Source organism: Lutjanus erythropterus, chromosome 8 (genome assembly GCF_056507025.1).
Source record: "Lutjanus erythropterus isolate fLutEry1 chromosome 8, fLutEry1.hap2, whole genome shotgun sequence".
In the NCBI taxonomy this organism is placed as follows: Eukaryota; Metazoa; Chordata; class Actinopteri; order Lutjaniformes; family Lutjanidae; genus Lutjanus; species Lutjanus erythropterus.
In genome coordinates this window covers 28,310,454-28,334,218 of record NC_139324.1, presented here as the reverse complement: position 1 = coordinate 28,334,218, position 23,765 = coordinate 28,310,454, and the positions used below count along the sequence as shown (strand labels likewise).

The window sequence follows — 23,765 nt, the reverse complement described above, 5'->3', positions numbered from 1 at the left end:
ATTGACAGATTAATCAACGATGAAAATAAGTGTTAGTTGGAGCCCTAATATCATCTCTGTGCTCTTGTAAACTGGTTTCAGTGCAACGTCATCACAGAGATGCACAAGCAACTAGGGGGAAACTTTTAGTGACTTTACTTAAGAGTAACCACAAAGTTAGCGACTTATTCTAGAAAGAGTAGGGGTCTCTGTCTTCCTCTCCCTGTCTGTCTCTAAAAAGTCAACTTTTCATGAGCCCAGAAAAACAAACCTGTTTGTAACTTTGTGGCAGTATATTTTCCAGCCAGTCAAAGTTTATTTTTAAATCTGTTTATTCAGGTTAAGAAGTGGGAGAATTTTCTCACTTTATCAGAAAAAATCTAATTCAGCGTCACACAATTTTGAGATACATGGTTTTCACCAGAGAAGAAGGGTATGAAAAATGTAATCTGAAATGTAACTAGTAACTAAAGCTGTCAGACAGTGGAGTAGTGGAGTAATAATGTACAATATTTGTCTCTGACATGTAGTGGAGTAGAAGTATAAAGTTGCATAAAATGGATATACTGTACACAAACAAAGTACAAGTACCTTGCACTTGTATGCAGGTACAGTACTTGAGTACTTAGTTACATTCCACCACTGTTCACAACAGCATGTGATTAACAAGAAAAACACATAATATAAAAGCCTAAATTTTCATTCCCTTAATGTTTAGTTGTAATAAATTATCTGAAACACATAAATGAATCCAGTTAGTTGAGCAACACTCCATTAATGTTATATATAAAAGAGAAACTGAAGCTTTACATTTTCTTTAAAATATTGATTTTAATACAAAAGCACATAATATACAATCTCACTCTCAGCATGAATGAGGTAGATTCATTTTAACTTGATGCTCAGCAACTAGAAATAAGAAGCACTTGGCATTTATCAACAGTTTTTTAAACTCTGTTCAATCATTCAGTCTGAAAGTTTTCAAAACCAAACTCAAAGCTCAGTGTCGACTGTAACATTGCTTTAATTGTTCAATAAATAAGTCCTTCAAGAAGAAAGGTCTCTGAATATTTTCTTCTTCAAATATTCCTTCCAGGCGTCCCGTGTGGAGAGCTCCATAGAGTTCCATTCAAAGTGAGGGATCTGTGAAAAAAACAAATTATTTCATTGTCTGGGTTTCCTTTGCTAAGTCACTGACATGCAATATAATTAAGTGTAAGAGATGTACAACACCACATGAAATCTTTACATGATGTCTTCTCACCTGAACCACACGGTATCCCAGAATTTCAAGGTGTCTTTTTCTCATCAGGGCTTCACCTTTCATGTGGTGGGAATTCTTACAGAAGGCCTTCGAATCCAGAAAGTCCACAGCGACTCTGAGAGACGCGTAAAAACAGAACGGAACATCAATCATTCTGAGTGGTCGAATTATCCGTCCTTAGTGTTCAGGCTGTTTTCTGATATGGATCCCTTACCGCTGAGCTCCAGGCGGCAGCTCATCCCTGATGTTTTCTCCTGAGTTTGTCCCCCAGTGGACCTTTCCTCTGTCTGAGATCTGCAGCGTGCTCGGCTCGCTGTACGGCAGCGGCTGCAGGTGTTTGTCCAGTATGCATTCAAAATCTGAAAAGACAAGACATGGTCACGTTATACTTCTGTCCTACAAGTGTTTCCCATTTACTTCTGCTGAAGCCCAAACGATGGACAAATTCAAGCCTGCCTTTGTTTTGTCTTTCACTCCATTCCTCCCTACGATATACCCATTTTTGTCTTTTTTTAGGGGAGTCAGGAGTCTTTAGAGGGAAATAGCAGGTCAACAGTATAGGCCACATAGAATGATATACATCATATGGAAGCTGAAGATTAATTTGAGATGCAGTGTAGCACTGTCTAGTCATAAGTCTATAATAAACATTGGTTTTCTTCAGATACCTATTCAAATGTTGAAACTGGGACATTATGATAGAAGAATATGACGGCCTTTCCCATGCTCTCTTGTTTTATAAGTTGTTGCAGCGTTTTATGGGTTAATAACGTTTATTATACAGATTTGGTGGAAAAAATAAACATTTTTGACCATATAACAATTGATAAAAAATGTCCAAAATACCACATTGAGACTCCAAGACCTCGAGGAACACCACCGAAAAATCCATGCTGTGACATTTTGGAGATTTCTGGAAGAATTACATTTTTCACTTGAGCACTTTTTTTCTGGGAATTGCTCAGAGATCCCTTTATTATTAATATATCTGGGGAAAACCACCCATCCTCTGAATCCTTCAGGTCTCTAGTTTCATGAGGCTGTAATTATCCAAGATCATTTTATGCACGAGGCTGAGTTTCATAAAATGGCCTCACTGCAATAAAATGGCTACTATGGGGACTGACATCATCACACAGCTTTGCAGGAGGTGCAGTTCCAATACTGTCTAGGGATCCCAGTATGCAGAAATACTGAGATAGACTAGGTGGAAAAAAAAACACATTTAATAACTGCATGGTTTTTGTCCAAAATTACACGGCATTAGTATAAAGTGTGTCTCAATGGGAGACGTCTGGGTCCTCATGACAATTAATTTTCATTCAGATATCTTGAAGTGAGACATCAAGGGACCCATTTGGAAATGACCAGAGCAGTTTCATCCTTGCAAAACTCTGACCAAACTTTGTAGAGTTATTTAACTTCCTGACTAGCATAACATAGTTGGTACCAATGGACTCCTTAAGCCTCCTACTTTCATATGACACCTGTATCCTCACTTCAGCTTTAAAACTGAGCCTCTGAAAGAGACTAATCCAAACCTGCGACAGGGATATCGATTTATGCACTGTTTATACTTTGTTATCACTCTGATCAATATGTGTTTATTATCTTGTTTTGGGGCAAAGCAGGAGGAAACTGTCAGAAAAGATGTGATAAAATATCAAATCAGTTTCAATACTGAACAGTAAATCACGCATCATTACTCACCTACGGTGTAAAAATACGGAGTGACAACAGTAACTCGAACACGGTTGAGACCATCAAGAACTTCGCCCAGCATTCTGTGGATTTGCTGTTGTGCAGGACTGACAGAGCCGGTCCCTGAAAAACATTTTGACAGGAAAATGAAATTTAATTCAAATAAATTATAGGTTTATTTAAATTCCTACTTTGAAAACCAAGATAAACCAAAAAAAACAGTGCGTCTGTCTCTGTGCATCTGTTTACCTTTCTTTTGCAGCTGCTGGCAGTAGCGCTCATGAAACCACGGCACCTGAAACTCAGGACACTCGAGACACACGGCGCGATTGAGCTCCATGAGTCGCAGTCTGGTCCGCATGTTGAGGGCATCAGGCAGGGCTACAAGAAGTATGGATATATTAGTCCTCTTGAACAAGTATGAACTTCACTACTGATGGATATAACTGTAAATGTAACTATAAATGAAAGAAAATTATTAGCAAAGTGGGGACATACTTTCCAGTTGGGCATCCAGTTTTCCCAGAAAGTCGATACTGAAGATTTCTCTGACGAGTTCCTCGGGGAAACAGTCAGCCACAGCCAAAGAGTAGGCCAGGAGAACGAGCAGATGCGGGTCAAAGGAGCCTACGAACACACAGAAAAGGTGTTTGTCCAAGTTTAAAATGAAAAAGAAAACCATGTAACCTGATTCACTTACTGATATGAGGAGTGATGCGCTGAATACAGACATCATACAACTCTTCTGCTTGTACAGGATCATAATTCAGGACGGAGAAGGGCAGCAGGGTGGCATACGTCGCAGAGTAGTGAATCTTTAAAATGATACAGGAAAAGAAAAAAATTTATGTTTAAATGTATATACTAAAACTATTCATATCAGGGAGGTGATGTCACAGATGTCACTGCGTTTGTTGAGTTTGAAGCCCCGAAGCTTCAAATCTTTTTTTGGGTCCAAATAGAAAGATATCCCCAGAGCTTCATAAAGCTTCATTCATCCATCACAAGACAATTGGATTATTTAACGGCTATTTTGTGACAGAAAAAGCTGTCTGACTCTGCTTCTCCAAACTGGGGGCATGCTGATGGTTATCTACTGTTGGTAATACGCTGACTATCAATAAGTGGTTCATAAAACCCCATTTCAACTAATCCAAACTATCTGTTTAACATGATGCGATGTCTCTTAGAGCACCTTGTCGATGTCTTTAATGGCCACACTGGCGATGCGTTCCATCAGGGGAGGGCAGAGGTGATTTATCCTGGTTAAGAAGAGGGCCAACTCCGGCACGTTGGTCCAGTTTATTTGGTCCATCATCCTCTGCAGAGTGACCATCGTCTCCTCGACCAGCATCTCCTCAAACCACTCTCCCGAAATGTACTTGAGCTCCTCCAGCACCAAGTCCAGCCGGTCGGCCGTCTGCAGCCTCTCGTGTCCGCAGCGGTTCAGCGTCTGCAGCAGACGGACGTACTTGCTGGGAGTGTTGTGGCGGTAGGAGGGGTCGTTACGCACCCACTTGGCCACGGCGAAAGAAATGGTGTTGAGGTCGTTGAGATTGCACTGGGCCACCACCGCGTCCACCCGTGAGATCACGCTCTCGTCCAGCCGCGGGCAGGGCAGCGTGGACAGAACACGAGTCAACATGGTCACCTCGTAGGGGAAGACGCTGCGCTGCAAAAAGCTGCAAGATAGAGTGTCGTATCAGTTTATGTTTTATTAAAAGTGTGATGCATAGTTGACTTGTACCTCAAATAAAGACTTACTTGACCAGAATGATCCTTAGTTTAGTGAAGAGTTCGGGGTTCTGGTACTGCAACAGAAAAAGGGCTTGGGTGATTCTGGCCACCTCCACTGGCTTGTAGACATGAAGGTTCCTTCGGATTACAGATGCAATTCTGGAAAATAATTTGTTAATTATTACATTTCACAAAATATTTAAAGGCATGGAGCATCTCTCCTGAAAAACTAAAAAAAAGCTATGTATAGACTCATTAATACATGGGCATTGTGCACTTGGCAGATCTATAATCCAAAATGCATTTGACCCAATAAATATAAACCAATGACCACCATTAGCAATTTGCCCTCATGTGTATGAAACAAATATGTAACACAAAGAAGAATGCATGTTTGAATAAATGAAGCATACTTCAGTACTTGTGGTATACTTAATGTTCATTTTAAAACAATTAACAGATGTTTCCTTCAGTATTATTACTTTTTTAACTTTCTTAGTTAAAACTAAAGCTACAAGATCTGGTAAAAATGTCATATTGCAATTATTTTGACTCAAACTGTGACTACAATTTGTGGAAATTACCATTTTTGCATTACAATTTTCATTTTTACTGAATTTTTACAAAATGTATATTAAAATCATGATGATGTGACATTTGTTGTGGCCTGTACCAAAGAAACATGTTTTTTTTTTCATCTGGAGAACAAGATTTTTATGCCAGGGCATCTATGCAGCACTACAGAACATCATTCAAACGCTACTTTCTCACATATTTTTCCTTTTTTTTTTTAAAAAAAGTGCGATTTGGTTCTGGTTCTGCAATTTGGTTACTGCACTTGGCCACATTGTGATTTTGATAATACTGTGATTAATTGTACAGCACAACCCCTGCAAGAGAACTCAGCTTTCTTTGTCTGTGTAGCACAAACTGAGAAACATATTGCTTCACATTTACCATCAACTCTGACTCAACGTCCACATGAAAAGTGCTTGGTTTGAACTCACTTGTTCAGTAAGCTAAGATTCCTGCTCTGAATCTCCTCTAGAGCTTCAGCTACAGCCAGAGCCTGCTGTGCATTCAGCTCATCCGCCACCAGCAGGGCGGTGTTCTCCAACCTGCGAGGGATGAAAACACGTTAGAGACCCGTGAGACTTGAGAACTGGCGTAAAAAGTTAGATTTCCTCTCATGGGTCACTCCTGTGATGACGATACAAACCGTTCTCTGATCTCCTGACTGGCCATCGGAGCCAGAGCCACAAACAGCTTAGTGAAGGAGAAAGGATCGGTGCTTGTATCCACCAGTTCTGTCAGCCTCTGTTTGACGGCCAGTCTGAAGTCACAGTTGTTGAACTGCAGGGACTGATACAGCCCCATGATGATGCTGATGTTTTCTGGGTCCAGCTGGGGAATGTTGTGCAGGAGGATCTCGTTGCACTTCTCCAGCAGAGGCCGGTGACTGTGCTTGATGTTGCGCAGGAACTGCACCACTCTCCGCAGGTTGTTGTAATTTGAGGAGTCCATGGTGTCCAGGAGCTGGTCTGCCCTGTGGATGAGGGCGTCCCGAAGCCGGGGAGACACCAGGGACGACACGCTGATCATCAGTGTGGTTAGGATCCTGGAAAAAATATGGACGGAGATTAAATACACGATATGAGGTACTTCTATTTGAAGGTATTTGTTGATATGTGTCTCATGACCAACCAACCTGGCATCATCGATGGACGACAACCTCTCACCCACAATACTGGTGATGTGGCCCATCAGAGGACTGTTCTGAAGGTGCTGATCACTTAAACAGATGGCAAACTTGGATAGCGAAGCCATTGGAATTCTGCAAAAATTGTCTCATTAGTGCTCAAAAAAATTATACAATCACAACAAGTGACAGAAAATGTTGATATTAATTTGGCTTATTGGAATTTATCAAGCAAAAATGCCAAACATTTGCTGATTTCAGCTTCTCACAGGCAGAGGTCTGCTGCTTTTCTCTGTTTTATATCGTTGTATATTTAAAGATGGAGTAAGAAAATCTGTAGAAAGATAATTGGTCAGTCACATTCATGGGTTGTCAAATACCAACGCTTTGGTTTGGGTTGATTGTTGAATCTCATTGTTTTGTTGAGTCTCTCAACAACAAACCCAAAGAGTTGATGTTTGATGACCTGCGAATGAGACACGACAATCATCTATCTCTCTCCAGAATTGCTGACCTGACCTTTAATATTTTCGGGTTTTGGACTGTTGGTTGGAACAAGACAGTTTAGGATGTCACCCAATATTTATTTTGGCATTTTATAGTCTTAAAAAATGACTTCACTAACTGAGTAAATAATTGCCAGATTGCTAAAAAAAATGTTGCCACTATTCTGATAACTCATTAATCACTTCAGTCATTTTTGAGCAAAAATGTCAAACATTTGCTGGTTCCAGCTTCTTAAATGTGAGGATCTGCTGTTTTACTTTGTCATTTATGATAATAAATGATGTCTAACAGTTTTGGACATATGAAAATAATCAGCAGATGAATCAGTGATAAAAAATAATTGTAAATTGCTGCACTACATCTCATTAACTAAAAACAAACTACAACTAGAGGACTGCACTCAGTAGTGTGCAAATTTCCACTAGGTAACCCAAACATAATATTTGGACACCATCACTTTGTAATTACCAACATTTTGATTAGTAACTGTAATTTAATAACTTTTTTCTTAAGTTAAGAGTAGCAGATTACAATTACATTCATTTTGTCATTTCTTGGTTTAATCAGCTTGGTTATCTGGCAGCACTGGAAAACCTGACATTCAGACTTATGAACAAAGTAGACCTTTACATGTTGAAATGGAACAACTGGGAAACCAACATTAAGGGCTTAGACATAAGTTTGACTCATATTAAACCCTCTTGTCCTCCATCTTATTGTGTACTATTGTAAAAATATATACATATTTTTTATTTCTTTTATCTATTTCTTTAGATTTACTTATTTGTTACGCTCTAGGTTCTGTTCTGCAAATATTTTCTCATGCCTCCCTTTTTTCATCAGATACAAGTTTACTTTATTAAACGCGTTATCCTTTTAAAGGGGTTGCTCTGTATGGTTTATGTATTATATAATAAAACTAGAAATCTTTGTATCCTGTATGTAAGTAGTCAACAGTCAACAGTCAGGCAGAATAGATTATAAATATATTTTGTATATATTTGTCAAGGTTTTGCAAAAATTGTGAATCACTACAACCATGAGAGGTCTTTGAGCATATATTCATAAATATGCACAACAAATATTAGACTGATGGGTCCAGTAGTATCCGAGATTAGCAGCGGACAAGCTTACACATGCACGCCTGACTGATCACATGATAATAACGTGCGTGCATGGTACCATCAACAAAACATTCAACTTAAGTCATACCTGTCTATTCTGAGCCATGCTTCTGAAACCAACTGCTGAACAAGAGAGTCGTGTGGATCCACGTTCAACCTTAAAGATGAACAATTAAAAAACAGTGTATTATTATCACTGTCTTATAATTCAAATATGTGGTACTTAAATTGATTATCTTTATCTTAATGCACCTGAGGAAAGTGTAAAGCATGTCGACCAACGTAGGATCATCCATAAGAGCAATTTTGTTCTCTGCCAGAACCCGCAGAGTCAAGAACTGCGGGTGGCCCTTGATGAGCTCCACGGTCCGCAGGATTTGCGGTTTCTCTTTCTGAAACTGCCACAGCATCCCCACGGCCTGGCTCACGTGATGCACCGTGAGCTTGGCCTTGTTCTTTCCCACCACGTCAAGCACCTGGTCTTCAGCAGAGCAAACCCGCAGCTGCTCCAGAACCTGGTCTCTGTTCACTGGCCCCCCGTGAAGGAGCCTCCGGAGACAGGAGTTCACACACCGGAGACGAAACATCACCGCAGCTTAAATTAAGTGTGCACAAGCGCGTTCATTGTACCGACACAGTGTCTGTCCATCGTCCACGTCAAAATCAGCCAGCTATGATCACATCCACAAAACTACGGTCTGCAGGCAGGAGATGTTAGGTGCTCCTTTAGGGACCTGTGTCACCTGAAGAAAAATGAACACACATGATTTTCACCTGTATTACACTACCTTAAATCATGTAAGTTTAGTTATATACACACAAAAAAACCTTGCATGACAGTGAAGTAAGCTCAGCGAAACACAAACTGACCTCACTTTCAGAGGACTTCATCTCGCAAACATCTCCAGTCAGAGTTTTCATATGACTTTCCTTTAGTGCACCACCACACTGAAGTAAGCTATCAGTGGCTAAGTTCAGTTTGCTAACGCGGTATTCACGTGGATGTAGAAACAATCATCTAAAATCAGTGACACCCTCAGATTACCTCTGCTAGCTGGATTCTCAGATAGATTTCTGCAGATTATAGAGATTCAAACGATATGAAGCGAACACAAATATCAAAGTGACATTAAAATTGCTCATTCAAAGTCAAAATTAGCCAGCATGTGTGCTATAATGTTTTACTTCCGTAGCCAGTGACATAATGGATGTTGTGCTATTTTAGAACCCGGGGTTTTGGCTTACAGGCAGCTGCTCGGCACATGGGCCATTGATCGGCAGGATATGGCAGAAACTGAATATATTATTCAGAAGTATGTTTTTAATGGTATTTGTATGTGTATACATGTGTATTGTATGTGTTTAATTGCCTGAAAATAAGGACTGCCATATAGGATTTTTTTTCATGGTCAGGGGTTTGTTAAAGTCGGAATTTCGATTTCAGGTGGCATTTGATTTCCAACTATTTCCAACAGGAAAAAAAAAAAAATCTGACTTCCCAGTTTAAATAGAACACGCCATTAGTAGGACCACAAAGGACCAGCGTGGACGGTTTAGTTGCATTTAGTAGTGAGCTTGCAGACTGCAAACAGCTGTGTCACCCTTCCCTTCCAGGTGTGTAGGAGAACCTACACTGGCCATGAAGTTTGCTAAAAATGCGAAAAGCCATACATGGAGCCAGTGTCCTTCGTAGTCTTTTCTTTATTTTGGGGGCACAAATAAAAACCCCTGTGACCCATCTTTGGGCTCCAACAGAGACGGTTGCACCTGACAGATAAAATTCAGGGCACGTCGTTCCCATGGTAACTCAGCTACGCGCCCCGCTGCGTTGACTGACGCACGGTTCTCGAAATACATTGACGTCCCTGCCGCGCCATCTTTGGAAAACAGTTAGTCCAACACTGAATGAAACTTAATTTTCGTCGTTTGTGCGAACTGCTCGCTGTATGGAGTGATACCATTGAGTTTACAGGTGATGTGATTTTGCAATAACCACGTCTTAGCGATATTTGTGTATAGTTAACATGTGAAAATTTAATATTTAACGAAATTTGGAAGAAGCCCTCTGCATGTTGTCCGTCTGAGGCTACATGGAGTCGCTAATGCTAACACCAGGCCTGACGTTATTTAGATACCAAGGGTTACCGTGTGCTTGCACTAAAACATAACGATAGAGTCCACATTGAGAAGTGTGTTCGCTGTGGCATTTTTGATTGTTAAACGCAAAATTTATAATTGCAGTCTGTTCCACGGGTCAAACGAGACATGAATCGCGTTGCTAGTTAGCTAGCTAATGCTAGCTTCCGAGTCAAAAACAAACGAGTGTTAGCTAACTTTAGCCTGATTTTGACTATAGTCCAGCTGCAGCGGTCATGTTGTTTATTTGATTTTTTGTAAGTGATCAGGAATCATTCAGAGTAAACACATTCATGATTTATTTTTCGCCTTACGGTTATTAGTGGCTTTCAAACAGTTCATTCAACTGGTCAGACCGGTGGTGAGTGTGCAGGACAACTTATTTTAGCTTGTTAGTCTGTCTAGTTTGATTATTGACATCCTATTGTTAACTTATCAATAGCAAAGATTTAATTTACATTTGTGTTTTCTGTGTCTCTCACCTTCAGGTGTTTGATCAGTAGAGGTGATCATGGGGATCAAACCTCAGCGGACTCGGTGCTTCTTTGATATTGGCATCAGCAATGTGCTCGGTAAGAAATAAAAGACACCCCACCTTTTCTGGCCGCTGACTGACATGTTCACTCAGTGGTCAGTTTATCAGACAATTGCAGAGTTCATAGTATACGGGGAATTGTAAGGTTTAGTCTACCGTCATTAGTATAGATAGGCCAAGTCAGATGGAGCTTAACATTTTTCTGAAAGAATATTGTCACAACATAAGATTATAAATGATGCATTGTGGTGCTACACATTCACATTCTCCAGATGTAAGGGAGCATGCTTGTTTGATATAGACCCCAGCAGAAATCGGATCATTTTTATTTTTCAGTGAAAATGATTCAGTAATGCCCTCTAAAATCCTCTTATTGAAATATCTGTAAAAATAATGGCTGATTTTTTTCTTTTACATACAGTTCAGTTATTCAATGACACTTTTTTATATCCAATACTGCAACCATGAGTATCTGTCGATACTAATACCAACTTAGTCATCCAAAAAACATCATCTTCAAACTGTTCTACTCAACTAATATTCTACTCCCATGAAGGAAGAAATACACAATCCACAACAAGATTCACTTATGCAGCACTGCTGGTCTTTTTTATTCAGAACTTTTTGCAGCATTTTTAATTAGTCAGCACCATTCAGAATTTCAAAATTAAATTTAAATACATTGCATAAATTGCACTCAGCTGTTTTGCTTTTTTTCTTCCCGGGCTTAAACTACCAGCACAGCTGACATGATGACTGCACTGCTGACAGGTCTCACTCGCGTTCTGTTACTACTGTTCATGTGATACATGCTGCTCATCTGTGTCTTCATGACAGATCTGTCTCTACAGCATATTACTTCACACATTTATGTGATACTTTAGGATAATGGCTCGTATTAGATTATTATTTTTTCCCTCCTGAGCCAGTGATTTTGGCCAATATATGACCAAGACTGAATATCGGAATATCCCTAGATATAAACGGGGTGGGTGGAATATTAGAAGCACCTCTCAATTTGATGCATTATGACTCATCAACATGACAAATTGCAAAATTACTATGAAGCTGCGTCAACAGCTCTCTTAACTTTCATTAGGATGTCTTGCAAGGATGTTGTATTAGTTAGAGCTGGATGTTCCTAATGAACTGGCATCTGAAGGTGATTTCTCATCATGATAAACAAAACTAACAAAGTAACAACACTCTTTCTTCACAGTCGGCAGAGTTGTGGTGGAACTGTTTTCAGACATCTGTCCCAAAACTTGTGAAAACTTCAGATGCCTCTGCACAGGTGATTAATGTATATTCTCCACAACAATATGCCAGAAAGCTTTAGAAATCTCGACACAGTTTTAATAATAAGTACTGTGGTTTCATTCAGGTGAGAAAGGCATCGGCAAAGGAACTCAGAAACCCCTGCACTACAAAGGATGTCTGTTCCATCGAATCGTCAAAGACTTCATGATTCAAGGAGGAGACTTCAGTGAAGGTGAGTTAACTAAGGTTGAAAGTTGTGACATAGCTGAGAACACGCATGGCGTAAGTCCAAATATGGCCTTTTGTCATGGCAATGACACCAGCAAAGTGTAATTTATCTGAATAACCAGCAATCGACAGAAGTTCTTCCTGTAGCAGCCCCCTTTCTTATGGTTTATTTGTTCTCTGACATTGTAGGTAACGGAAGAGGAGGCGAATCCATCTATGGAGGCTTTTTTGAAGGTAAAGAGGCGACTTGCAGAGCTGTCAGTTGTTATCCAAACGGACGTTGGCTTCAAGATGGCAGTACAATCTTATCCTTTTCCCCCAGATGAAAGCTTCGCTATTAAACACAACAAGGAGTACCTGCTGTCTATGGCCAACAGGGGCAAAGATACAAATGGATCACAGTTTTTCATGTAAGCACCACATCTGTTCTTATATATTATAGGTTTGATGCATTATTAGTAAATTGTATAATCATACAAATAATTATATGCCTTTTTTTTCTTGAATGCCCCTTTGTGACACTTCAGAACAACAAAGCCCTCGCCACATCTGGATGGGTAAGTGCTGCTTGATTGAATCTGAAATTCTGACTCATTAGTGCACGTGGTTCATAGTATTTGTCTTGATTTGGATCAGCATAACCAAAGCTCAACCTCACTGTATTTTCTCAGTGTCCATGTGGTTTTTGGTCATGTCATTTCTGGCCAAGAGGTTGTTCAAACCATGGAGAACCAGAAAACCGATCCTAACAGCAGACCGTATGCTGATGTGAAAGTGCTGAACTGTGGAGAGCTCATCCCCAAATCAAAAGGTTTGTTTGTGTGAAGCATTTTCAGTACTTTTCAAAATTAGTTTCAAGCTTAAACCCGTGATTTTTTTTCCTGCTGCTGCTGTTATAAAGTGGTGCCTCTAATGGACTCTTAAATGTTTGCAGCAAAGAAAGATGGAAAAAAGAGAGAGCAAGCCTCCTCCAGTTCCAGCAGCAGCTCCAGTGACTCCGACAGCTCATCAGAATCCTCCTCTGATTCTGAAGAGTCGGAGAAAGAGTCTAAGAAGAAGAAGAAGAAGGAAAAGAAAAAGCTAAAAAAGAAACAGAAGAAGAAGAACAAGAACAAGTACCTAATTTATTTTTACACTTTCACTCTTTATTGTGTTAACAGTACCTAGTGCCTTGATTTTGACCTACAATGCTTTCCTGTAGGTCAGAGGCTGAAAGTGCTGAAGAGAAGGAACAAGAAGAGTTGGTTACATCTACAGTACGTCCTGAAGAAATTCCCCCCATCCCAGAGAATCGATTTCTTATGAGGAGGAGCCCCCAGGTGGTCCAGAAGGCAAAAGAGGAGACTGAAAAGGATCAACGAAATAAAGAGGAAAGGCCAAGGGAGAGGTTAGTGTGCTCGACAAACAGCTGTTATGTCAAACATTGAAACTCGATGCTGTTGTCTGTTCATTTTCATGCCTTCTGTTTTTTCTCTTCTCAGTTCTGGAACAACATATAATTCTCAGTCAGCATATCACAGAAGACTGGTGATGACACGATCTGGGAGGAAGATAAAAGGCAGGGGTCCAAGGGTAGGAGCACTGCAACTGCAATATTGTCCATTTTTTATATTGTGTCTAATGAGATGTCAGTACAACCCTGTTTCCAAAAAAATGTGAAAAGTGCTCATTTGCAGATCCTCTCTGGCATATACGCAACTAAAAACAGTACATAGACAGCATATTTAATGCTGTGCAATTAATGAATTAATTGATCATAAAAATAGCTCTCAAATTGTAGTTGACAGCTAATCAATTCAGCGACTAATCATTGCAGCTGTAGTTTACGTCTTTGTGAAACATGGGAAACAAGAATATGACTGTATGGACTCAGTAACACAGTTGTTGTTAATCACAGTTCATTTACAAATTACTGCATTCTGTTTTATTTATATTTTACACAACGTCAGTTCTTTTTTGGAATTGGGAGTTGTTTGTCAAGTTGCTTTTTTAAGGCAGTGACACAGATGATAATTTAATTCATCATTTATAAATACTTTAATTGCAGTTTTGTTAGTTCCAGTCAGTAAGTGGTTTGACATTTTCTCCCATGCAGCGGTATCGGACTCCGTCACGCTCTCGTTCGAGGTCCAGAGATCGTTTTCGGCGCAGTGATACCCCTCCACACTGGCGGCAGGAGATGCACCGTCAGAGGATGAGGGCAGTCACTGGAGAGCGCTGGATTAAAGGTGACAGGTAAGATAATCTAAAGTTGCTTTTCAGTCTGGCGAGAACTAGTTCTTGCGACGTGCTGTCTGACCACATGGCATCATTATATTTTAATATTTCACAACTAATCAGTGTCATATAATAGTTGGAGAATATGCATTATGTAAGTAGATAGGTCTGAGCAATATAGACAAAATCAAATATCAGAATATTTAAGGTTTAATACCTCAATATTGCGACAATATTGTTGGGATGACTAGTTGTGCTTTTACAGAATATTAACACAATGAGGTTTTTGATCACTAATGTGAATATAATGACAAAGGCCTTGTTCATTCTTAGGCAAATCACATTTGTTTCTCAAATCAGATTGTAGGAAAGACTGTCTACACTGTTATTTGCAAGTGGTCAGATTGGATTTGCTTGTTCACCCTGCTGCCTTCAAGCAGGAGATTCAGAAGTATTAACTGCCTGAGCAGCACCATATAAATGAATTAGTCCTCTGTTTTTTTCTATGTATTTTTTTACTTTAATCCCTTGAGACAATATAATCAGTCTATTAAAGATGGAACTATGTCAAAGTCTTGCTGTACATCCTCCAGACAAATTCTGCTAGTAGCAACGTAGATTCTGCTCAGCAGCTCTGATGCACTTCCTTCACTCTGGATTTGACGTTGTGTGTCATGTTGCAAGTGACACAAAAGACACTTTGAAATCCAATTTGAGTGGCCAGAACATCTGGACTGAGACACATCTGTAGCAGTGTGATTCGAGTCACGTCTCAAACCACTTCTGAATGTGTCTTTTTTATGTGTTTTTTGTTTGTTTTTGCCATCCAGACTTCCTAAAATCAATCTGGATATGCTAAAAAACAGATTTGGGCTGGCAGTCTGAACAAGGCCTTTGTGTGTAAAGGCAAATAATACAACAGTCTGGGAAATTCAGAAAATGACATCACTTTACTGTAATGCAGGTTTTAAAAAATGTTCCATAAGTTGTCTGATGTTGTTATGTTCTGTAGTTGATATTTACTCTGCTCTGTTTTCACAGAGGTGACATGAATGAGGCCAAGGAAGATTCTGATAAACCTCCAAGAAGAGAAAGACGTACCTCCAACTCAAAGCATGAACACGCTGATGAGGGTAAAAAAGACAAGAAAAGTCGATCACATAGATCTAAAAGTAAAGAAGAGGACACTGTTGAGAAGGACGAGAAGCAAAGCAAACACAAAGCAAAGAAAAGAGATACATCTCAAAGTCGCAGCAAAAGCAGAGAAAAGAGGAGAAGGTCAAAAAGCAGGGAGAAGGGTCACAAGCACAGAAGTGACGACAGAAGAGGCCGCTCGAGGAGCAAAGACAGAAGTGCTAGCAAGAAAGAAAAAGAGTCAGAATCTGATCACAGTAAAGATAAAAATAAGGGTCACGAGTCTGATAAAAAACATAAAGAGGACACCAAAGGAAGAAATGGTGAGAGAACTAGGACAAAGTCACAAAGCAAGGAAATAACAACAACAAAAGACGGGCACAGGTCTAGCAGCAGGAACAGGGACAGGAGTAGACGTGCAGCATCAAAAGACAAAGAAGAAAAACGAGAAAAAGACAAAGAGAGGGGCAGAGAGCGTAGCAGGAGTCACGAACGACAACACGACAGTGAAAGGGCGAATAAGAGGCGAGGAACATCCAGAGATAAGGAACGTCGAACGAGAAGTCCAGACAGGAAAAAGCCTAGAGACTCGCACAGAAGCAGGCGCTCCAGGAGCAAGAGTAATAAGCGAGACCACAGCAAAGATCGGTCCTCTCATAGAAAGGACAAAGACAGAGACGCTGCCAACCAAAGGAGAAGACGTAGCAGCAGCTCCGAGAGCGATAGAGACGAGAGAAGGAAGAGTCAAAAGAGCCCAGATTCCAAGCGGAGCAGAGCGAAAAGTAACTCCAAATCCAAAGACAGAAGGAGCCCGGCCAAACCGAGGCCAGATAGTACGAAAGGCAAAGACAGAAACGACAGCAAGAGGAATAAATCGAGCTCTAGCTCCAGCTCTGACAGCGACTGATCTATTCCCAGAGGAATAGATTGGGGAGTTTGGAAGTCCAAATTTCATACCCACTACACATGTAGTATGCAACACCAGCTTTCCATCTACAGTGGAACTCCTCATTCAGTCCACGCCAAGGTTCAGCCAAAGATAATGTGATATAAAATCTGTTAAAGCGAATCCTCAACACTGTTAAGAACTAATACACTTGTAAGAAATTGAGTTTCAGAGACTTTTGTTTCTTGCATTCTTTTTAAAGAATGAAAATAACAAAATAAGTACATTGCAACAGCATTTATATGTTAAATACTTTTAATTTTTCTTTTAATTCTCAGGAAAAAAATACAGAATAATTTGTCTCTCTGGCATTAACTAATATTCATCAGTTTTCTTTCATTCATTTATTTTTTGACCGCGACCCTCATAGAAAATTGACGCATCAGATTTTACAAAGTGCAGTTGCAGAAACAGGTTTTGATGATGAAAAGGAACGAGGGTGCGAAAATTTTTCTTAAATTGGGAGAAGTACAGAAGAGTGAGGATCCTGGGAGGAAAGGGGGAGAGGGCAGTGAAAAAGTGAAAAAGGGGTCTCCTGGAAAAATTGGGAGAGCTGGCAACTGTGAGCATCACATGACCTTTGGCTGAACTGTGGACTTAACTTTGGCACTGAATGGAAGTTGTGGATTTGTCCTCCATTAAAGGGATAGTTTGTATTTATTTGAAGCAGGCTTGTCTCCATAGTCAGTGTTTTACCTACAGGAGATGGCGATTATTACGTCCCCAGTTTGGAGAAGCAGAGAGGAGCACCAGCAAATCTGTGGACAGGCTGAGATGCACTATATTTAGAATATTTTCACCCTTTTACCTTGCTGTCAGACAGTCCTTTCTGATGGGAAACTGCTGATGTATGAGCAAAATATTGCTTTCTCCAGAGCCACCAGACTCTGCAGGTAAAATAAGTAATTTTATCTTGCAGAACAAGGGAGTTGCTACTGATCTACTGTTGCCTCGGTTAGTTTGTGTTATTGTGTGACTTGTGGTGAATCCGAACTGGCCTTTTTAAACACCAAAGTCACACAATAACACAAACAAACTGAAGAGATCGAGGCAGCTGTAGACCAGCAACCCCTATCTTCTGTGAGGTGAAATTACTGACTTGCCTACAGAGTTTGGTTGTTTTCCAGAAAGTGATATTTGGCTCACACGAAAGCAGTTTTCCTGTCTGAAAAGGCTGTCTGACGGCCAAGTGAAGCAGTGACAATATTCTAAATATTGTGTAACTGTTTTTGTTTGTTTGTTGTTCTTTTTTAAAAGCAATTTTAAGTAATACATTGCTTAGCTTCTGTGCTGGTACTGCTGTCAACCAGGATCTACTGAAGCTAACACACTGACTATTGTTTAGTACCTTATACAACCCCACTTCAAAAAACACAAACTAACCCTTTAAGTTCGTTACACTGTAGATGGGTAGCTGAAGCTGCACGGCCAGTTTAGAGAAAAGGATCTGTGACTGAAGAAAACAAACTCACCTACAGTGCGCACTGCAGTAGCAGCGAATATAAACGAACCAGGTTTTCTTTCAATTGTACATGACCAGAGGAAGTCGGCTTAAATGCGTTATTTTTTCTTTTTTTTCTTTTTTTTTTTTAAATTGTGGATTCTTTGGTAAATTATATTTTGGCTTTACAATTTCAAACTGTTTGTAAAAAAAAAAAAAAAAAAAAAAAAAAAAAAGACAGATTCAAGATTTTACTGTAACAGACGCTTTTAGTATCTTTTTCCCTGAGGATTTTTTATCCTGAAATTTGATTTAATGTTATTTAACACAGTCGATGTCGGGAATAAAGACTGTAAATGTCTGGTGTTTACCTGTCAAGATAATTTTACTACAACAATCAATTTGAAAGATGACACCCATAATTCCTTGCATGTTTCTCCCTGTCATCGTTAGCTGAAATATGTACATCAATGATGCCTTTTTTGTTTTTTTTTTTGTACACCCACAAACTTTTACTGTAATTTTATTTGTTAACAGGATTTGCGATACCTCTGGTTGGTCGGTTTTTTTTGGGGGGGTTTTTTTTTTGAATGGAAAATATGTCAATGTGATGCTGTACGTACAACATAAAATCAATTTGTATAAATTGTGTTTTGTGCAAGTTGGTTTTCAAGAACTCGACTGCAGTGTAGAATGAATTAAAAGCCTCAACTTTGATTTAACTCAGTTGTTTTAATATTCTGTAAATGCTGTCACAGCACACACTCTGTTGGAGATGCAAACATTGTTAGCATCCAAAAATTACAGAAATCCACAGTGGTAAACAGGTAATTCACACTGTACTGTTAATATTCTATCATTCAGTATCGGGTTCAGTTAACTGCTGTGGTGATTAAAGGGTTGGTTTAGTATTAATTAACTACTGTCCATGTTCTCATAGTCATAGAATTTTTCTTAAAAAATTACTGAAACCAATGAATAGATTCTTAAAGAGTTGGTGATTAATTTAATAATCGGTTAATCGTTGCAGTTATGCATAACAACACGTCCCTGGCTGAACACAAATCAGGATTGTCGTGGTTTAGGTCTTTACCGATGCCCCATGGACCACAGACATATATACAGACGCCACACTGACCGCTTCGGCTCATTGCTGTACTACATTAACGTCACCGCCATATTGAACCAGATAAGACTGGCCTGCTAACAAACATGTAAACGGGAGCTGCGTTTTTTCTTGATAAAAAGCGTTAAAACATTTATTTCTCAGGCTGTTTTTTTGAGTGTTCATGATCTACATGAAATAGGAAAGAGTATTAATTTTTCCAACTTACTCCACATAAATCATAAACACCTGAATATAAAATTAACTTATTGAAATTTACTAATAAATGTAAATATTTTGGTGATTTTTACTTTGTGTTTGTTTACAGGGCAGTCTTTCCCTGTCAAATATGGCGGTGACGTTGACGAATGATCCAAAAGCGAACGTTCCATCTACGTATACATGTCGATGGCATGGACGATATTTTTACCCATAATGTAATGTGTTTTATTTTAAATACGGAAGTAGTGCAAAACCACACCTCTTAGGCAGTGCTGCAAAATCTCAAAATCAAAATTATTCACTGTGAGTGAACGAGGGAGTGATTTCAGACACAGCCTTTGTCAAAATATTTTAATCATGTTACTTGAACCTTCAGTGAGTTCCAAATCAATAAATTTAGGGGAACCTATCGCCATGTAAATCCAAGCCTCATCTTTGCCTCTTGAATACCTACAGCCTCATTAAGACTTTTAATGTTTTGGGTGGCAACAGACACATATTTGGGCATCTGAGCGCCAGTACGATCCTGAACAAGATAACTAGGCCTGGCTCTGCCATGAACGGGACCAGACCCTCCTCCGATGCCCTCCCTCGCAGCTTTGCAAAGTGGAAACACGTTTCGCTGAGCCTCTGCTGCTGCGTTGATGACGTCCCGTGAATACTGCTGAAACTGGTTTTCCTCTTCAGCAATGAGATGTGCGTTCTCCTCTTCAAACTCATATTCTTCCTGTTTCAGCTGCCAGTGCCTGACACTTTTCTCAGCCTGTGTTTGAGGGATGAAAGATTAACAAGGACCGTGACCACCACCGAACCACGATTGTTAATTTTCATAAAGATGTGGTGGAGATAGCTTCAACATTACCATCAGAGTGGCGTTGAGGTCTCGTAATTTTATTGCATCTTCTCTGATCTTCTGAGCCTTCAGTTGTTGTTTCTCAGAAAATATTCTGTCCGCCTCTCTCTTGGCCTGAAGCGCTTCTTCGGCGTTCTGCTTTGCCATTTTGTCCCTCTGTTCCTTCTCTTGGCTCTGATGAAACACAGTTTGTGTTACAGGTGTGATAAATGTTTGTTAGCTGCAGCTGGAGATTACGACCCCTCAAAGCAGCAATATGCAATTATACAAATAAAGAGTACTAAAGAGCAACCATCGACTGTATAATAAATAGGTTTATTAACTGTTTGATATAAGATCTATAGTTGAAGGTAGGTTTGTGATCATATCAGATTTTCACCACACATTTTCTATTAATGTGTTTTGTCTTTTTGGCAATTGAAATACACTCAAAATAAGGGACGCGAATGATTAATTAAGAATTTAACAATTAAAATCATATGAACCAATAATTTCACAGAGTGTTGGTGTAGACATGGCAGTTACTGCGCTCCACATCACGTTATTTTGTGTGCGGGAGCCTTTTGTTGAATAAGGACACAATAGTGTTATTATTTTATTATTCTGTTCATTTTAATCGTTAGTTCTTAATGAATCAATGTTTCACATAACTACTGTAACATTAGCATTGTTTAAAACTGACAAAAAGACTTTTGTATCTTATTAATTCTAATGATTAATTGATTTTTAATGTGTTCAACTACCGGTTAAAGAAAATGTACAAAATTTGCAACCCTCCTCAAAAGAAAGAAAAAGAAAGTGTAACTGATTTAAGATCATACAGTTTAAAAGGTACTGGATTATTTAGACATTCTCATATGTGGATTATTAACATGATATCAGTATTTCATTCTTTCCCAACAACCCTGTGAGCTGTGAGTTGTTTCCTCCTGCTGACTCCTCTCCAGACTTGTAGCCAGAATTTCAACTTAACATGTTTCCTTAATTTCTGATGACATATCATGGTAATTTTATGATTTAACGCAGTAAATATATTACATATTTCTCCTTTCAGTGACCTCAGGTGATCAGACACAGCAGCTCGTGTTACCATCAGTTGTCTGTGTGCAGTGATCGACTTCAGCGTCGCGGCCCTCCTCTCCTCCTCCTCCCACTGCAGCTGAGCCTGCCTTGCATCCTGCTCGGCGACGGCCTTCGCGATCCTCTGCTCCTCACTGGCTGTTTGCTCCTGCTGAGTGACGGTCAGTTTGTTCGTGATCCTCTCTCTGCGCTCCTGAGCCTCTCTGAAGAATGAATATGATCGTGATAACCACAGCGTCATTGTCACTGTATGTTTGAGATGTCAAGACAGGTGATTGTGTGTTTTACCTAAACAATTCCTTTTCTCTGTCTTTCCGCAACTTCGTCATTTTTTGTTTTGCGGAGAGAAAAAGTTTCCTTTGCTCCTCTTCAGCCTCCTGTTTTTGTGCATCTGTTGCTCTTATGAGGTCCATATTGGTGAGATGTTCCTAAAAGTACAATGTGTATATAATAGTAAATCTGTGTTATGAAATAAGATTACATATTCTAGATGTGCTGCTAAGATCTTACCAAATGAGCTTGCATGAGGTTTTTCTTCTGCTTCGCTTGTCTTTCTTCTTCCATTCTTTGCTCCCACTGATAGAGCTCTTTAAGACGCTGGTTTTCCTCTCCGTCTTTCTTGTTCTCTATCTTCTGTCGCTCTCTCACCAGCTCATTTTCCTTGATCCTAAAGAAAAGGAATCATACTCGTGTTTCCTGTGCAATTTTTCCATACAGTGAATGAAATTAAACATTAACGGGACAGCTTGGGTTCTTTTAAGTGGGGTTGAATGAGGTTCTCGTCGATAGTCAGCGTATTATTTACAGTAGATTGAGGTCCCCACTTTGGATAAGCAGAGAGACGTTCCACCACAGAAGCTAAGTAATGTACCGCTCTTGACAGGAGCAAAACATATTTTAGCCACCTTCACACGAGCTCACCTACGTTTCACTGGCACTGACTGGGAGTGGTTTTCTGTGTGCGGTGGTGCTGTGTGTGTGGGGGGATGGAAGGACTTGAACTGGCTATGATGTAGTTACTGATTGAAACCAGGTGTGATTGAGGCGCCTCACTCTCTCGTTTTTTTAAGCCACATGCAGCAAACACCGCTGTCTCTCATCCTCTCCTGTTTGTTGTTTGTTTATACAATGAGATCTAACTATGTGAATATGTCTGTCATCCATGCTTGTGTGTTCCTATCTGCAAGCCAAGGTCAGTGCCACGTGCCGGAGCCTTAAGGCCATGTTGGGTTTCCTGAACGCCGATGCTGGCCTAGTCTATGGTGACCGTTCAGAAGTCAACGAAGTGAAGACTGTAGAAGCACCCGACTTACAGCAAAGCTGACCTCGGCCTGCTCTCCCCCTGCCCTTGGCAAGCATAAACTGACCATTCCCCTGCCCTTTTGTAATGAAATGACCATTCCCCCTCCCTAAAGTTAGATTATTGCTCTGTTGATTTTAATATATTTATAAAAAAAAATTGTTTTAAACTGATATTGATTCTTTTAGGTGGGACTTTTTTTTAGGTGGATAAAATACTGACTCTGTCCACATTGTTTAGCTTCCTACACTGGTAGTCCTGCTGCTTCCTGAAATTGGAGGCTGACTATGGAAAATGACTTTATACAACCCAACTTCAAATAATCCAAACTATCCCTTTAATGAACATCTTTGAAATAGAGAGGACATCATATCTAGAACTCTGTAGCAACTGGTCCATCTGCAGCATGATCAAAGCTGTTTCTTGGGTTTAATGTGGGACTCACTGTTTTTTCAGGTCCTCTGTAACAGCCTGTCTTTCAAGCTTTTTCTGCAGCGACTTCTCCTCCTCACGTCTCAAGGCTTCATCCTCTCTGGTCTTCATCATATCTATGAACTGTTTGTCCACATCTTTAGAGGCATTCTGGATTCTTTTCTTCAGTTCAATCTGTGCCTCCCTCTCCTTCAGCACCTCTGTCAACAGGAGCGCACGCTGTGCAAGCAGCAACAATCACTCATTATCCCAGAACAGCAGCATATAGCCAAAGATGTACAAGTGACACAATACATTTAAATGATACCAACATGTAATCCTTTAACACGGTCTTGTTGATAATACTGCCGAGTCTTGGCTTTTTCAATGGATTCTTTACGCTTCTGCTGCTGATATTCGGCCTCTTCCTTATCAATCTGTTTCCTTTTCTCCTCCTCAATCTCATCACGAATCTTCTTTGCCTCCAGCTTTTTTTGCCTTTGACCCTTTGATAAATGTAAAGATACAGCGTGTTAACCTTTTCTTTATTGCAGTATATTGTGCTTGTTAGGTCCTGGCAAGCATATCTAAATTTAACAAAGTAAATTAAGAAAAAATCCCTGCACAGAGAACTTACAGCGATGGTGTTGGACCAGCGTTTCACCACCTCTTTTGATTTCAGGTGTTGAACCTCTCTCTGTTTCGCTGCCTCTCTCAGAGCCTCCTCATCTTTATTACCCTGGTTCAGTTCATCTTGAATCCTCAGCCACTCAGCCTTGGTTAAGACAGCAACTTGTCGGAGGTCCAGCGGCTGGATCATCCTGCTGGCATCCTCAGCTGAAGACACTGTTTGAAAAAAAAAAATAAGGCTATTACCCTGAGACAA

The 23,765-nt window shown here is 39.9% G+C and overlaps 3 protein-coding genes across 5 annotated transcripts; 1 reads left to right on the top strand and 2 right to left on the bottom strand.

Annotated features, from left to right (window-relative positions):
* Window positions 1-790: 790 nt before the first annotated feature.
* Window positions 791-10,753, bottom strand: fastkd1 (FAST kinase domains 1). 3 transcript variants are annotated; one of them, XM_084725178.1, is made up of 15 exons: window positions 10,630-10,753; window positions 8,264-8,754; window positions 8,100-8,168; window positions 6,390-6,515; window positions 5,901-6,299; window positions 5,689-5,799; window positions 4,709-4,840; window positions 4,140-4,626; window positions 3,645-3,759; window positions 3,443-3,571; window positions 3,194-3,325; window positions 2,954-3,067; window positions 1,458-1,602; window positions 1,244-1,358; window positions 791-1,122 (listed from the first exon to the last, which is right to left on the bottom strand). In XM_084725178.1, exons 2-15 carry the CDS (start codon window positions 8,596-8,598, stop codon window positions 1,027-1,029), a joined length of 2,505 nt encoding a protein of 834 aa, XP_084581304.1. In that variant the 5' UTR covers window positions 8,599-8,754; window positions 10,630-10,753; the 3' UTR covers window positions 791-1,026. The 3 variants fall into 3 exon arrangements, with proteins under 3 accessions (XP_084581304.1, XP_084581303.1, XP_084581305.1); XM_084725177.1 differs by lacking the exon at window positions 10,630-10,753 and adding an exon at window positions 8,882-9,213; XM_084725179.1 differs by lacking the exon at window positions 10,630-10,753 and adding an exon at window positions 8,882-9,213 and having other exon boundaries at window positions 8,264-8,745.
* Window positions 10,659-17,246, top strand: ppig (peptidylprolyl isomerase G (cyclophilin G)). The gene is made up of 12 exons (XM_084725180.1): window positions 10,659-10,719; window positions 11,902-11,976; window positions 12,067-12,174; window positions 12,360-12,404; window positions 12,493-12,580; window positions 12,698-12,727; window positions 12,842-12,981; window positions 13,105-13,285; window positions 13,372-13,557; window positions 13,652-13,742; window positions 14,266-14,405; window positions 15,429-17,246. Exons 1-12 carry the CDS (start codon window positions 10,659-10,661, stop codon window positions 16,426-16,428), a joined length of 2,145 nt encoding a protein of 714 aa, XP_084581306.1. The 3' UTR covers window positions 16,429-17,246.
* Window positions 17,247-19,571: 2,325 nt separating this feature from the next.
* Window positions 19,572-23,765, bottom strand: cfap210 (cilia and flagella associated protein 210). Its single transcript, XM_084724086.1, has 8 exons — window positions 23,517-23,765; window positions 23,212-23,385; window positions 22,914-23,119; window positions 21,679-21,835; window positions 21,457-21,596; window positions 21,179-21,371; window positions 20,098-20,262; window positions 19,572-19,998 (listed from the first exon to the last, which is right to left on the bottom strand). The coding sequence occupies exons 1-8, from the start codon at window positions 23,697-23,699 to the stop codon at window positions 19,642-19,644; spliced, it is 1,575 nt and encodes a 524-aa protein (XP_084580212.1). The 5' UTR covers window positions 23,700-23,765; the 3' UTR covers window positions 19,572-19,641.